Raw genomic sequence first — 15,866 nt, 5'->3', positions numbered from 1 at the left:
GAAAGCAGTGGTGAAGATGCTTAAAGCATCAAGTTTCAGGTGCCTTAGAACGCAGGGTTACAAATTAATCTGATGTAATTCAAAATGTTAAATGTTTTACGAGATATTATGCTGTTGGCAGGGCTGACCAGTCCTACAATATCATAATATTCAGTAAGGACTTAGGAGATCAACCCCAAACCCTGTGGAGAAATTTGTTTAGAAGAACATTTGAATGTAGTACTCTTCTTTGTTAGTCCATTAATTGCCTCATTCACTGGACAGTCCTTGCAGAGTGAGTGTAAGAGGTAATGAAATGTGAAAAAGGGTAATGAGATGCGAGTGTGAGCCACAGTGCAATTCACGACGTTCTATGCTTAAAACAGTTTAACATAAGCCACTTGGACACACAGCCAATGTGAAGACACTGCATACCCTGCATTACTTCTCCTGGTTAATTAATATGTGCTTTATAGCAATAACTAGAAAAACACAGTATTGCCTATTTTGGGGTGAGAAAGCTGAAACAACACCGATAGGCATTGATTGCAAAAAGTTTGGAAAACACTGTGAAAACACCACTGAAATCCACAAAAATAAACACTGGAATCAGGACGGCCTACCTGGAGGACAGTTTCCAGATGCAAAAAGAAACAACTCTTTTAGGGATCAATCAGTGCTTTTTTGCCATAATTGTGGCTGCAAAACATTGATACACTCCTGCTCTGCACTGCTTTACGCCACTTTCATGCTTCTTCTTCAGAACTGTAATGAGTCACAAAGTCTGCTCTGTTTACAGTGCCCTATCTCCCCCAAGTGCCCTACATCCTCTCCTGGGCTACTATAGATCTGATGCCCTTCTGAGCCACTCCTGCTTACCAAGGCCGCAACATCACAGTTCTGCATCACATCTGAACCTCGCTACTCTCACCTGCAGCACGACCGCACTCCAGTACCAGGCCGTGTGTGTCCTTAAGTATTCTGCATTCCTGTTAATCTGGAAACTATGCCCCTGCTCTTAGTTTTGAACTCACATAGTGGTACAACCAAGGGTATACCCTTTCCCTGTTGTGGACCACAGCTGTCTTTGTCAGTGATTTTTTGCATGATATGCAGGCACCAAAATCTCATTTGGTAGCCACCTCCAAACTACTAAACTTAGTGCATGACCACAACAGGCTGAAATATTGAATTATGTTTTTGTTTTTACATGTACCCTATCAATACTGCTGATGATCTACATGTGCGTAGAAACCCTGGATAACATAAGTGACCGTTCCCAAGGAGTACAGCTCCACCGAGACCAGTGCTCTCAGGTTTCATTGCTCCTGGCTTTATTTTGGCTTCTGTTCCTGTTGGACTGGTTTCTCTGGCACATTCCTTGAGGCACTTCGCCCACTTGTTCTCTGTCTCTGAAGCTTGTTGTATCTTCATAAATGCTAGCTCACAGGTACTACCCAAGCGTGCTAAGCCCTCCCCTGCCTCCTTCACCGGCTCACAGCACTGTTCTTGTACACAATCCCCTGTGCCAGTCTGCCTTCTGCTCTCCTGGCCAGAGCTGTCCGTGAAAGCATTGAGCCGATCCTTCATAGACCCTAGCACAAAAACAGCACCTTGGGTGTACTGATCTCTCCCCTCACCCCAATTTTCCTTTTCGCATCATACTTGTGTTTATGTTAAGTTACGTTATATTTAGTTATGCTTAGTATTGTTACATTTAGTTATGTTAATGTTTAAATATGTTATAGTTAGTTGTGTTTAGTTATGTTAAGTTTATTTATGTAATGTTATAGTTAGTTATGTTATGTTATGTGTATTTATGTTATGTTATTCCTATTAGTAGGGAGTGCATATCACCTGGGAGTGTGTCCTGGCACCTTAGAAGGGGCGGTGCCTGGCCTGCCTGGGGGTGAAATCGGAAGAGACAGGGTTTAAGTTTCTTCCAGAATTCTAGCACGGTGCTGGCAGGTCTAATGTGGTGGGAGAGTTCATTCCAGATACGAGGGGAGGTAGAAGGTTCAACCACTGGCTCTGGCCTGACGGATGCATGGGATGTGGGGAGGAGTCTGGCGAGTGGCGCTGGCTTGCCAGGTGTGGATGAGGATGCAGCTGATGAGGTATGCTGTGTCTTGGTCTGTAGAAGAGTTTGAAGAGGGAGCGTTTGTGGATGGAGAGTCCGTGCTTGGATATATGTTTGTGTGGGAGATTGCATCGCCTTATGCACGTCTCCCACCTGCTGTCCTGCCACACTGCTGTCACGAGTGCTACCCACGACTGTGGCATCTGTTCTTTCATTAGTCCAAGCTTAGAGGCAGCACCAAAGTGTGGCAGGCCCTCCCCTGCTCACAGTGCAGCTCTTGTGGACATCCTGTGTGGCACTGTTTCCACCTGCTCTCTTGCTCAGAGTTGTCCATGAAACACACACAGCTCGAGTCACTCCTTCACTGGTCCAAGCACAAAGACACACCCGAGTGTGCCGCACTCTCCCCTTCACCTCTCACTCCACTGTTCTTGCGAGTGATCTCCCGTGGCACGTCTCCCACCTCCTCTCTTGCTCACAGTGCGGTCCCTGAATGCTCCCAAGCTGGTGCCATCTGTTCCTTCCTCAGTGGTGTAACACAAAATGATGACCCCCCCTGCAGAATGTGATGAGGGGACCCTGAGTTCCCCATGCCTTAGAGCTATTCATTGGACATTGGTTTACTACGGAGCCCCTTGAAAGGCTGCGGCCCCCTGCGGGGTTACGGACCCGATGGGTGATGCCCTGCCTTCCTCAGGTGAAGCTTACAGACAGTGCCTGTGTGTTCCACAACCTCCGCTAGACCCCTTCACCTGCTGACAGCAATGTTTTTTCACATAACTGGAATGTCACTTTTCCCACCTGCTCTCTTGGTCAAGGTTATCCATCAGCTTCTAGAGCTGTCCCTTAATCAACCACAGCACGAACGCAGTGCCATGAGTGTGCAGCAACCTCCCCCGTCCCGCCACCTTCACCTGGTCACAGCACTGTGCATGCACATAATGCATGTTTCACTTCTCTCACCTGTTGTCCTGCTCAGGGCTGTCCAGTAACCCCTGCCCCACCTGTTTCAGCTGCTCCTTCACCTGCATTAACCCATAGGCACCAGCCCGAGTGTGCTCGCTCCACGGTGGTTCATTCCAGGTTCGCAAGCATCCTTCCCCTGATCAGTCTGCCTGTCTTGCACATACCCCATGAGGCAGTTTCCCCACCGGCTCTCTTGCTTAGCACTCTGGTATCCATTCCTTCATCAGCCTTAGCTTACAGGCAGCTTCCCAAGTATGCTGGCACCATGCAAGGTCTACTCAAACTGCAAGCATCTTTCCCCTGCGCATTGCCCTGTTCTTCCACACATCCCATGTGGCACCTGCCCACGGTGCTGTCCACGAGAGCTCTCTGGCAGATCCGTTCCTTCTAGGCCCTAGTTCAAAGGCTGCACCCAAGCAAGTTAGGCCTATGTAGGTTTGGCCACCCTTGAGGACACATTCCCTTGCTCTGTGCACGGTTCTTATGTCGCTCCAGTCCACGCGCTCACCTGTACGTGAAGTGCAGAATTGCCTGGATGGAGTTTCCGCCTCCTGTGGAGATGTCCCCCTCGAATCCAGGCAGGAGCGGGATGACCACGAACACCCGGAATTTTTTATTCGCTCTGAAAAACAAACACAGAAAAATAGGTTCTCACATATTACAGCTTTAGTAATGTTGAAGAAGGCACGAGACCACATCAGGTCAAATGTATTCCAGCTGTCAGAACATGAGCATTTCCCTAGTTCTAAAATAAAGATTTAACTAACCACGATTGTGGCATTAATCTCGTTTTCAGTAAATGGCTGCCGTCATTAAGGCCATGAAGTTATCACAACATCTTGGGTTTAAAAATAGATCGAAACATGGGCAAGTGGCTCTCTAGAGGTATTCCGCAGTGCACCTGTGCTTCCTGTGAAAGACCCTCTTGGCACCAAGAAGATGTTTATGAGTGCAAGGTAATCCTAATCATGTTCTCCCTCTATCGGCTGCTGCCTGCATGGATCCAGGTAGCTCCTGACACACACATCTTGTACTAGCCAATGCGCAGGGTGAGCCCCCGCCCAGAGCTCAGGTCTCAATTCCCTTTTATTGAGATGGGGGCTGCAGATGGACCACTTCTATTGTATGATGCACACAGTGGGGCCCTCTATCCTTGCTGGTGTGTGGAAAACACCACACTGTGGAGTCCTCTATATATACTGCTGGTGTGTGGTGCACACAGTGGAACACTCTATCTTCTGTGTATGGTGCACACAGTGGGGCCCTTTATTCTTGATGGTGTATGGGAGACTCACAAGGCACCCTATCATTTCCGATGTGTGGGAACACCACACCGTGGAGTCCTCTATATATACTGCTGGTGTATGGTGCACACAGTGAAGCACTCTATCTTCTGTGTATGGTGCACACAGTGGAGCTCTCTATCCTTGCTGATGTATGGGGCACGCTGTGTGAGAGCCTTCTCGGAGGTGGACCTGTCGTCCTCATGTGGACTACAGTGCGGAGTCCCCAAGGAGCTTCTCAGTTCTCACCACTCTTTAAGGGTTATGCGAGTTCCTTGCCCCCACTGCTGGACCAGTGTATAGTCCACTTCCGGATGTAGAGAGCTGACTCGGAGTACATTTCCTACAGCAGATACCACGTAGACCCTTTTAGATGGCTAGCTAGCTCAGGTCTCACCCGGTCCCCACTGCCCATATCGGTTTACAATCTGCATTCCTTTATATGTATATATTCTCTCTATGTTTAGCCATGTGTTTGGAATTCCATCTTCTGACTTTGCTTGTTGTGGTTAACCATCTCTGTAGCTGGCAGACAGAGGTCTGGGCCTGAGCTCCTTCAATACAGCTGATTTTGTTTAACTTTGGTGTCCCAGTCTATGCCAAGTGGCTCCCAGGAGATGCAATCATAGAATTATAAAAGCATAGCCCTATATGTAGGCATATGCCTGGCATTCCTAGAAAAACCGTCCCTACGTTAAGTTCTGTCTAGAAACATTTGTTCCGCTTCTCAACACCACACACCACAATGCGCATTTTAGCGGCTAAAAGTTGGTAGCAGCTTCTTGTAATTATGGGGCTCCAACCTTGGATCCACTTAAGCTGGGGTTCAACGAAACAGCCTCTGATTGAGAAAAGTTCTTACAATCCAACACTTCCGAAAAGCACATAGATAAATCACCCTCTGGTTATCGGATTGGAATATGAGGATAGATGCTATTCACCTCATTCCAGGGGATCACATCGATCCACTGTACACTGCATTTTCTTTGTCTATTCTGAAGTCTGTTCCATAGTTCTGCATAGTTACCAGGAGCTAAGAACGAGTGCATTATAGGAACGAGTGCATTACAAGGACAAGCGCATTACAAGGACAAGCGCATTACAAGGACAAGCGCATTACAAGGACAAGCGCATTACGAAACCCCAGCATAAATAAACTCTCATGCATCCAAAGTACCAGGCTTGGCTCCCTTTACCGCTCTTCTTGGTCAGTTACTCCCAGAGAGGGGAATTGTCAGCACTGAAGAGTGCCCATTGCCTGTTCAAAGTGTTAAACAGGACAGAGAGACGATGAAGACAGGTACCAGGCTGCACCATACCCTGGGTTCCCGTTTCATAGGGCTTTTGCTTCCTTTTACGCATTATAAAGTATATCCTTTCACTGTACAAGTTTGTAAGCCCACCGTTTAGTGCATCTTACATTATTGATGAAATAACTACAGCAGACTTAGGAGCTGCACCAAAAATCAGCCTCTGTGTTAAACAGTGCACAGCGGCAGCTTCTATTGTGATCTCCTCAGAAAAACAACGTTCCTGAAATGGTCGCTGTCCTATAGGAGTTGAAAGGACTCAACAGAGGAAGAACCTTAAAAGTTTATTGTCAAGTCAAACTCCACTAGCTACTGCAGAGCAAGTATTGTGTGCAGTGTGTCCCACTGAAACAAAGCTATGGTGTGGCTTAGTCATAAAGCACAATTTGTTTTGTGCTCGCCAAACAAATATGTCCAGATGATGGCCTTTAAAATGGTTAGTAAGGTCAAAACGTCATCAGCAGCCTGACAGACTTGCTCAAACCATAAGTTACTGGCATATATCTATTAGTGAGCCATAACATACTATATTGACCCCAGTAGATTGTACTTCTTTGTATAAAACATCCAGTTTTGGGTTATGTCTTATTGTAAAGAAAGCGCTTTATTTGCTGTCCTGGAGCATGCTTCTTTCTCCTAATAAATGGTCCCCACAATAAATAGATTAATTTTCCACTGGGTCTGTTCTTCCTAGGCATTGTTTAATGTAGCTGGGCCATGGAGCATATTTAGACAAAGTGTGGACCAGAGGCTTTAGTGACCTATTGTGTCTTAAATACCTTGTGACCAGGGTTCCTACCAGGCATTTTAAGATTTCTTTGTATTTGGTCGTATTGTGTGTCTTTTTTTTTCTTTTTACACTTCTTAATCTCCAGTTTGATGGTGTCCTTGGTGGGGGGGTGCCGAGAGCTACCAGAGGTGATGTGCTCGTTAGGCAGGTAGGGCGAGTACTGGTTGCGATGGGTTTGTAAATGATATCCCAGGCTTTAAAGGTGATGTGGGCATTTCATCTGGTGCATCTCACTCGTTCCTTTCCTTGTCCTGACGTCATGTTCTGATGTGGCTCTATGTGTGATGCTCCCTGGTTCCTCAGCATTCGGTCTCTGTCAGCTGGAACCAGAAGAGGCTACCCAGGGATCGAGCTGACAGTCAGAGATGGCGCGCCCAGGCTCGCTCTCCTGCTTACCCAACTCATGTACCAATCTACATGCTTATAAATATTTCAACTGATGTATCAGCTCCCTTCTCCCAGTGATGGGTTCTTGTGTCCATTCATTTAGATTTGCAACAGCGGTCCGTCAATGTGAACCAGGGCAGATCTGTGAAGAGGGTGGTGATGTCATCATGCATCCTAAGCTCTGTAATGAAGCGTGCTATGCGGTACATCAGTGGTTCCCAAACTTTTGACTTCTGTGGACCCCCACTTTATCATTACTGGAACCCAGGGACCCCCAATGAATCATTATTGGAATCTGGGGACCCCCCACTGAATCATTACTAAAAGCTGTGGACCTAACCTGTTAATATTTTTTTATTTTCTAAGCAGTGGCGGAGCCCCTGAGGAGGCTTGGCGGACCCCCGGGGGTCCCTGGACCACAGGTTGGGAACCACTGGAGCACAGGATGCCCTTAAGCAGGGTACCAGTTTGGAGTCTGGGAGGCCATGGAACAGGGCGCTGCCACCACCCAGAGGATAGAGTTTGAATGTTTGAACAGACGTTCTGGAGTCGCTTTCTGGGGTATGGTTTTCTTCAGGTGGAATTTGAGGCTTGGCCTCATCCAGGTCCTGCTGCTCTAGGTTTATTCACGAAGAGCCCCGAGACCTCAGGGAGCGATGGAGTTTGTCGCTCACTATTCTTGTTCCGGGAGGATCATCATCTCTTGGCAGCCAAGAATCCTGTTTTCGTCATGATAGGGATGTGTTTGGGTCTGTGAGTGAGCTGCCAAGTTGGAAATCCGAGGACCGGAGCTCAAATCCCACAAGAATATGCTTTCTTACCTGCTGTCCCCTCCACCGACTTGCTTTCACTGAGACATGAGCTGTTCTCTTCATGCCCTCACAGCATTTCTAGAACCATCTGCGATGCAGGGCGACAAGTGTGCCTCTTCTTCCAGGACCGGGGCAGCGGGTGGAGAAGGACACTGTTGTGCAGCAAACTGTTTTACCTCAGGAACGGCCATTCAACTCCAGCTTGATACAGAGTCTGAGACAGCCTTTTACATCCATGGCCGACCCTCTCGCCCCATCAGATTAACATCACACAGGAGCTTTGGTGCTGGGGCGAGTCTCAGAGGGAGGGGGGCACTCACGGCTTTTAAGAGGCACAACAGTTACATGGAATTGTGCACTGGTATGGAGTCATAGTTGGGGTGGCTAATGTGATGGAAGACGGGGGCATGGAGTGTCCCCTCATTGGAGATACCATGGCGCTGTCACCCCTATTTCTCTGAACTCGGAGCGTAAAGCCTATAACATCCTTAGAGGTGTTCCAGTCCAACAACCTCTACTCAGCAAGACATTTAAAAAAAACAGGGCGCCAACATGGAGCTCGCTACAATGGTCAACATTTGTGCCAGTCATCTTATTGGCACCGTAGAGCATCAGAACCACAAGGAATATTGAGTACCTCGCCTCCCGCAAGGCACAGTTGTCTCTGGAATGGTAAAGCAGATACCCCATCGAGCAGACTGGTGCTTCCTACCCCATCAGCAGCCCACCCAGAAGACCCGAGACTTCCATAACCTGGCAGACCCCTGCTTAAAGGGACTTCCTCATGAAGGGTCCCTTCTTGCCGCTCATCCTGGCCATGGCCCATAGCAAGGCCTGGACTCACCTGTGCGCCTCAAGAATCCGCTCCACAATGGCGTCCCCGATCTCATTATGGACCATCTTCCCATCTGCACAGCTGATGAAAAACTGGTTCTAGAAAGATTGAGAAAAGAGAGCTGGTGAGTCAAACTACCTCTACCAGGGCCGGAGCTGGTACCCAGAGATCAATCACATTTAGTGCCAGCTCACTCCAGCATATGCAACACAGCTCACACGATCACACTGACTTCTGCAAGCGAGACGCGACTCTCAGCTCGATGCTGCTTAAGTGAACCTCACGGAGCAACGCCAGCTGTTCTGGATATTTGGAGATAAACAGCCCGGCACTAGCATCTCCGGTCTATATACTGGCAGCGGCAACCCTGGGCCTCAGTAGAGCAACCTGTCACAAGCAAACACAGACATGGCATTGGCAACCACAGTCCTGGTTTAGGCACAGGGAGGCATGGCAGGAGATGAAGGTAGCATGTCACTGGAGCTGCTGTCGATGGACCAATCAGAACATTGACATCAGCTGACAGGAGATCCCGGAGCCAGGATAGTTCCCGTTTGGAGCAGCTGTTTTCTCTTCAATGCAAATCTCACCCGGTCCCTCCCTTGGAGTGTGTTACATCAAACACATACAAGGTGATGGGAGGGCCATTCCAGACCACGGCCCACCTTATGCAAAATCAGACTGACCTGGCTCCTCGTCTGAAGCTGATCACAAACTGCAGGCGAGACCCCATCTAGTATAGACCACACACACACACACCAGCCACACGCCAGTTTCTGCCTTTAGGCTTTGTCAGGGAGGCATAGCTTGGATCCTGAGGCACAGCGAGCCAGAAACACAAGTCCAATGCTTGATGTTGAGCCGGTGGTTGCAGGTGGGGCCCACAAGCAAACTTTTTGGGGGACCAGCACTTACCCTTCCTCATCAGACTTTGACCCACAGCACGAGAGGAAAAGAAATTAAAAGAAGGAAAGGAGTAAGGAAAAAGAGAAGGAAAAACAGTGACAAAGTTAGAAGGCAGGGATGAAAAAGAACCTTCAGAAATGAAGTAAAGGGGCAGGGAGTGCACGGCGGTGGAAGAAGGGGCATGAGTGTAATCTACACTAATGCATGGTGGTAGAAGAAGGGGCATGAGGTGTAATCTAGACTACTGCTCGGTGGTGGAAGAAGGGGCATGAGGTGTAATCTTGATTATTACACGGCGGTGGAAGAAGGGGCATGAGGTATAATCTAGACTATTGCACGGTGGTGGAAGAAAGGGCGTGAGGTGTAATCTAGACTATTGCACGGTGGTGGAAGAAGGGGCATGAGGTGTAATCTAGACTATTGCACAGTGGTGGAAGAAGGGGCATGAGGTGTAATCTAGACTATTGCACTGTGGTGGAAGAAGGGGCATGAGTGTAATCTAGACTATTGCATGGTGGTGGAAGAAGGGGCATGAGGTGTAATCTAGACTATTGCACGGTGGTGGAAGAAGGGGCATGAGGTGTAATCTAGACTATTGCACAGTGGTGGAAGAAGGGGCATGAGGTGTAATCTAGTCTATTGCACGGTGGTGGAAGAAGGGGCATAAGGTGTAATCTAGACTACTGCACGGTGTTGGAAGAAGGGGCATGAGGTTTAATCTAGACTATTGCACGGTGGTAGAAGAAGGGGCATGAGGTGTAATCTAGACTGTTGCGCGGTGGTGGAAGAAGGGGCATGAGGTGTAATCTAGACTATTGCACGGTGGTGGAAGAAGGCGCATGAGGTGTAATCTAGACCATTGCAAGGTGGTGAAAGAAGAGGCAGGAGTGTAATCTAGACTATTGCACGGTGGTGGAAGAAGGGGCATGAGGTGTAATCTAGACTACTGCACGATGGTAGAAGAAGGGGCATGAGGTGTAATCTAGACTACTGCATGGTGGTAGAAGAAGGGGCATGAGGTGTAATCTAGACTATTGCACGGTGGTGGAAGAAGAGGCATGAGGTGTAATCTAGACTATTGCACGTGGTGGAAGAAGGGGCAGGAGGTGTAATCTAGACTATTGCACCGTGGTGGAAGAAGGGGCAGGAGGTGTAATCTAGACTATTGCACTGTGGTGGAAGAAGGGGCATGAGGTGTAATCTAGACTATTGCACTGTGGTGGAAGAAGGGGCATGAGGTGTAATCTAGACCATTGCAAGGTGGTGAAAGAAGAGGCATGAGTGTAATCTAGACTATTGCACGGTGGTGGAAGATGGGGCATGAGGTGTAATTTTGATTATTGCACATTGGTGGAAGAAGAGGCATGAGGTGTAATCTAGACTACTGCACGGTGGTAGAAGAAGGGGCATGAGGTGTAATCTAGACTATTGCACGGTGGTGGAAGAAGGGGCATGAGGTGTAATCTAGACTATTGCACGGTGGTGGAAGAAGGAGCATGAGGTGTAATCTAGACTGTTGCACGGTGGTGAAAGAAGGGGCATAAGGTGTAATCTAGACTACTGCAAGGTGGTGAAAGAAGGGGCATGTGGTGTAATCAAGACTATTGTACAGTGGTGGAAGAAGGGGCATGAGGTGTAATCTAGTCTATTGCACGGTGGTGAAAGAAGGGGCATGAGGTGTAATCTAGAGTATTGCACGGTGGTGGAAGAAGGGGTATGATGTGTAATCTAGACTATTGCACCGTGGTGGAAGAAGGGGCATGAGGTGTAATCTAGACTATTGCACCGTGGTGGAAGAAGGGGCATGAGGTGTAATCTAGACTACTGCAGGGTGGTGGAAGAAGGGGCATGAGGTGTAATCTAGACTATTGCACGGTGGTGGAAGAAGGGGCAGGAGGTGTAATGTAGACTGTTGCATGGTGTTGAAAGAAGGGGCATAAGGTGTAATTGTGGCTATTTAACCTCATGTTTGATAATTCTGACATTCTTCAACTCCGGTTGTTTGCTTCGGGAAAATCTTTGGGCACCTGCACTTGTTATCTTACAAATTCAGCACTGCCCAGGTCGGACATACCATTTGCCACTTAGCGAGTTACATCAAACACACAAAAGGTAATTGTAGGAATAGTTTTAAGTGGAGTAGCTACTGGCAATCGCTCTGAGCAGCATTTCAACCCATCAATCTTTGCGCACTGCACCACTTTAGGCAAAGGTCCGCCTTATGCAAATCAGTACTGACCCAACTAAGCCATGAGAATGATCTATCCCAAACTGATAGGGCAGAGTCCACAAGCAAGGAATGCGAGTGGCCCCCCTAACAGTTTCGGCCTTGTTAGGTTGCTTCAGTGTGATTTAGCTTGGATCCTATAGCAGAGCGAACAAGAGACCCATGCCTGCGTGTCACCTTGGCCCCGTGGGACACTACGTCCAAGACCCAAAAGGTGATGGAAGTAATGCTTGAAATTAGTCAGCTCTTGGAGGGAGACCTCTGTCTAGAGTGGCACTGCAGAGTACACTCTTAGCAAGCATTCCCCCCATCACCTTTTGTGTGTTTACTACCTACAGCTCTAGAAACTAAGGCCCCTGAAGCACCTCTACAAGCCAATGTAGGTTCTCAACAAACATTACCTCTATATATACGTAGTGTTGGCTTTCCTTAATACAAGCGATGTACGCGTTGAGGATGGAGCACTCCGAAGATCCAGCGGACCAACGATCTACTGACCTGAGCACCTGTGAAGAGAGAATGGAACATCATTTCAAGGCACAGAGAACCAATCACAGGCACAGCAGTAACCCAGAACAGCAGGTCCAGCGAGTGGAAGCAGCACACGCGCTTTACAATGCTTGCAGACCTCAGGATTGAAATGACGATGTATGAAGCCAAGGCCATCACGCTGAAGACACCACTGTAGGGGAGGGTTGAAAGCTCAGGGGATGCTGTTCCCTTAGTTCTTTGTTCAGTTTACTGTGCACTTATTCTTAGGGTGACTGATCATGAACATATACCATGCCTTGAATGAATGCAAATGATTAATGACTGCAAGTAAACACTCTGAAGGACATCTGTAGCCATATGGAGTTTGAGACGGGTTCTATGTCACTATATCGAGGTCGAAATAGCATCCACTATACCGTCTACTACTTATCGAGAAGGTTCAAGTATACACTTAATGTTGAATTTCCAAAGGGAGCACTGTTGGCTCCAAATGGCCACACAGCTGTTAGTATTGGTGTTATGTCTACGATAGCACTCAACCCTCTGATGGCCCTACTGCTTCAGAACCATAAACCACTGGGGATATAGATACTCATCTGTGTCCCTTTTCTGGTCCACATTTATCCAGAAAGAATAAATAAGGACTTTTTAAGGAACCTTTGGTGAGATACCAATACTGCCCTTACTATCTCTTTCTGGCTTACATTTATCCATTAAGGCAGTGGTCTCCTAACTATTTAATGCTGCGCCCCCCCAGATGGAAAATAAAAATCCTTGACCCTCCCTCAGAACTTTTCACAATTATTTTAAAAGGATAGCAATGTTTAAATATGTATAGGCCTGTTTAAACATTGCAGTTAAGTACTGTTACCTTTTTAAAAATGCAATAACATGCTTCTGCTTAAAACTAAGGGCTGTTATCTGTATAATGCTTCTTTTGGCCAGAGTCTGGTGCCCCCCAAGGATTACTTGGGGCCCCCCTGAAGACCACTGCATTAAGGGAATACCAAGAAAACTCAAAACCCTGATGAAGTCCCATGTTGGGACGAAACATGTTGGCTGGGCTGCAGTTTGATGTTGTGAAGATTAAAGGCATGCATTTTTTGGATACCATATCAGGGCTCCTGCGTTATACCGAATTGAGAAGAAGAATTTATGTGTATGAACAATCTGGATTAATATTGGATTAAGTGAACTTTTAGTATAAATATTGGCCTTCCAATGCAATCCCTTTTATGCATTGTTTTTATATATGTGCTATTCCTAACTCGACATCTTCTTACCTAGACCTACTTTTGCAAAGCAGTATGTTTGATCAAATAAAGGCAATAACTGTGTAGTTTGTATTTCGACCATGAGGTCGTGGCGGAACACTGTGATCTGAATTGATCAGCCTCAGACATTTAGTACTGAACACCATAAACCACATACTGTGTGAGTTGTAATCCTCCTCCTACTTGAGTACTGTCTCCAGGAGTGAATGCTGATCACAGTGTTCTGCCTCTGCTCAAGCGCCACGTAGCTGTGGTCGCGTCACCTTGACCAGGTTTTGACACCTGAGCAGGCCAGTTTTGTGTTTACCAAAGTAAGGTACATGAATAGAACACGTATACCTAGACCACTGGCACAGTACACACAAACACACTTCCTGAATTCCAGATCAACACTAAACATGCAGTTGGTTCATTTTTGTACTTATTTCAACAGCAGATAAAAGGACAGTCCGCAGAATGACCTGAACACATGGTCGCTAAAAAAGGGAAAGAGATGCAAAATTGTTGTTTCATTGTAAATAAAGATGCAGAGAGACAGAGAGTTCCAGGTCTCACGCCCCAGGGATAGAACCCGCCTCAGGCAAAAGAATGAGAGAGTTCCAAGTTTTATGCCCTAGAGAGAGAATGAGAGAGTTCCAGGTCTCATGCCCCAGAGAGAGAAGGAGATAGTTCCAGGTCTCATGCCCCAGGGATAGAACCCGCCTCAGGCAGAAGAATGAGAGAGTTCCAGGTCTCATGCCCCAGAGAGAGAAGGAGATAGTTCCAGGTCTCATGCCCCAGGGATAGAACCCGCCTCAGGCAGAAGAATGAGAGAGTTCCAGGTCTCATGCCCCAGAGAGAGAATGAGAGAGTGCCAGGTCTCATGCCCCAGAGAGAGAACCCGCCCCATGCAGAAGAAAGAGAGTTCCAGGTCTCATGCCCCAGAGAGAGAACCCGCCTCAGGCACAAGAATGAGAGAGTTCCAGGTCTCATGCCCCAGAGAGAAAACCCACGCCAGACACAAGAATGAGAGAGTTCCAGGTCTCATGCCCCAGAGAGAGAATGAGAGAGTTCCAGGTCTCATGCCCCAGACAGAGAACCCACCCAAGGCAGAAGAATGAGAGAGTTCCAGGTCTCATGCCCCAGAGAGAGATTGAGAGAGTTCCAGGTCCCATGCCCCAGGGAGAGAACCCATGGCTTGCAGAAGAATGAGAGTTCCATGTCTCATGCCCCAGGGAAAGAACCCGCCTCAGGCAGAAGAATGAGAGAGTTCCAGGTCTCATGCCCCAGAAAGAGAATGAGAGACTTCCACGTCTTATGCCCCAGGGAGAGAACCCACCCCAGGCACAAGAATGAGAGAGTTCCGGGTCTCATGCACCAGAGAGAGAATGAGAGAGTTTCAAGTATAATGCCCCAGGGAGAGAACCCACCCGAGGCAGATGAGTGAGAGAGTTCCAGGTCTCATGCCCCAGAGAGAGTTCCAGGTCTCATGCCCCAGGGAGAGAATGAGAGAGTTCCAGGTCTCATGCCCCAGGGATAGAACCTGCCTCAGGCAGAAGAATGAGAGGGTTCCAGGTCTCATGCCACAGAGAGAGATTGAGAGAGTTCCAGGTCCCATGCCCCAGGGAGAGAACCCATGGCTTGCAGAAGAATTAGAGTTCCATGTCTCATGCCCCAGGGAAAGAACCCGCCTCAGGCAGAAGAATGAGAGAGTTCCAGGTCTCATGCCCCAGAAAGAGAATGAGAGACTTCCAGGTCTTATGCCCCAGGGAGAGAACCCACCCCAGGCACAAGAATGAGAGCGTTCCGGGTCTCATGCACCAGAGAGAGAATGAGAGAGTTCCAGGTCTCACGCCCCAGAGAGAGAATGAGAGACTTCCAGGTCTCATGCCCCAGAGAGAGAATGAGAGACTTCCAGGTCTCATGCCCCAGGGAGAGAATGAGAGTGTTCCAGGTCTCATGCCCCAGGGATAGAACCCGCCACAGGCATAAGAATGAGAGAGTTCCAGGTCTCATGCCCCAGGGATAGAACCCATGGCAGGCAGAAGAATGAGAGAGTTCCAGGTCTCATGCCCCAGAGAGAGAACCCGCCCCAGCCAGAAGAATGAGAGAGTTTCAGGTCTAATGCCCCAGAGAGAGAATGAGAGAGTTCCAGGTCTCATGCCCCAGACAGAGAACCTACCCAAGGCAGATGAATGAGAGAGTTCCAGGTCTCATGCCCCACAGGTAGAACCTGCTCCAGGCAGAAGAATGAGAGCGTTCCAGATCTCATGCCCCAGAGAGAGAATGAGAGAGTTCCAGGTCTCATGCCCCAGGGATAGAACCCGTCTCAGGCAGAAGAATGAGAGAGTTCCAGGTCTCATGCCCCAGTGAGAGAACCCGCCCCGGCAGAAGAATGAGAGAGTTCCAGGTCTCATGCCCCAGAGAGAGATTGAGAGAGTTCCAGGTCTCATGCCCCAGAGAGAGATTGAGAGAGTTCCAGGTCTCATGCCCCAGGGAGATAACCCATGGCTGGCAGAAGAATGAGAGAGTTCCATGTGTCATGC

At 48.2% G+C, this 15,866-nt stretch overlaps 1 protein-coding gene across 2 annotated transcripts in view; it reads right to left on the bottom strand.

Moving 5' to 3' along the window:
• The window catches only part of PLD2 (phospholipase D2), a 205,023-nt gene that overhangs the window by 13,718 nt on the left and 175,439 nt on the right, over positions 1–15,866 (bottom strand). For both annotated transcript variants that reach the window (XM_069215728.1, XM_069215730.1), the window contains 3 exons: positions 11,977–12,081; positions 8,452–8,540; positions 3,534–3,647 (listed from right to left, as the gene is read on the bottom strand). In XM_069215728.1, coding sequence (XP_069071829.1) covers positions 3,534–3,647; positions 8,452–8,540; positions 11,977–12,081 — 308 coding nt within the window. The remainder of the gene's footprint in view (positions 1–3,533; positions 3,648–8,451; positions 8,541–11,976; positions 12,082–15,866) is intronic.

This window comes from Pleurodeles waltl, chromosome 12, assembly GCF_031143425.1.
Source record: "Pleurodeles waltl isolate 20211129_DDA chromosome 12, aPleWal1.hap1.20221129, whole genome shotgun sequence".
Taxonomy (NCBI): Eukaryota; Metazoa; Chordata; class Amphibia; order Caudata; family Salamandridae; genus Pleurodeles; species Pleurodeles waltl.
Note: the sequence above shows the minus strand (reverse complement) of the source record. Positions and strands in the feature narration are given on the sequence as shown.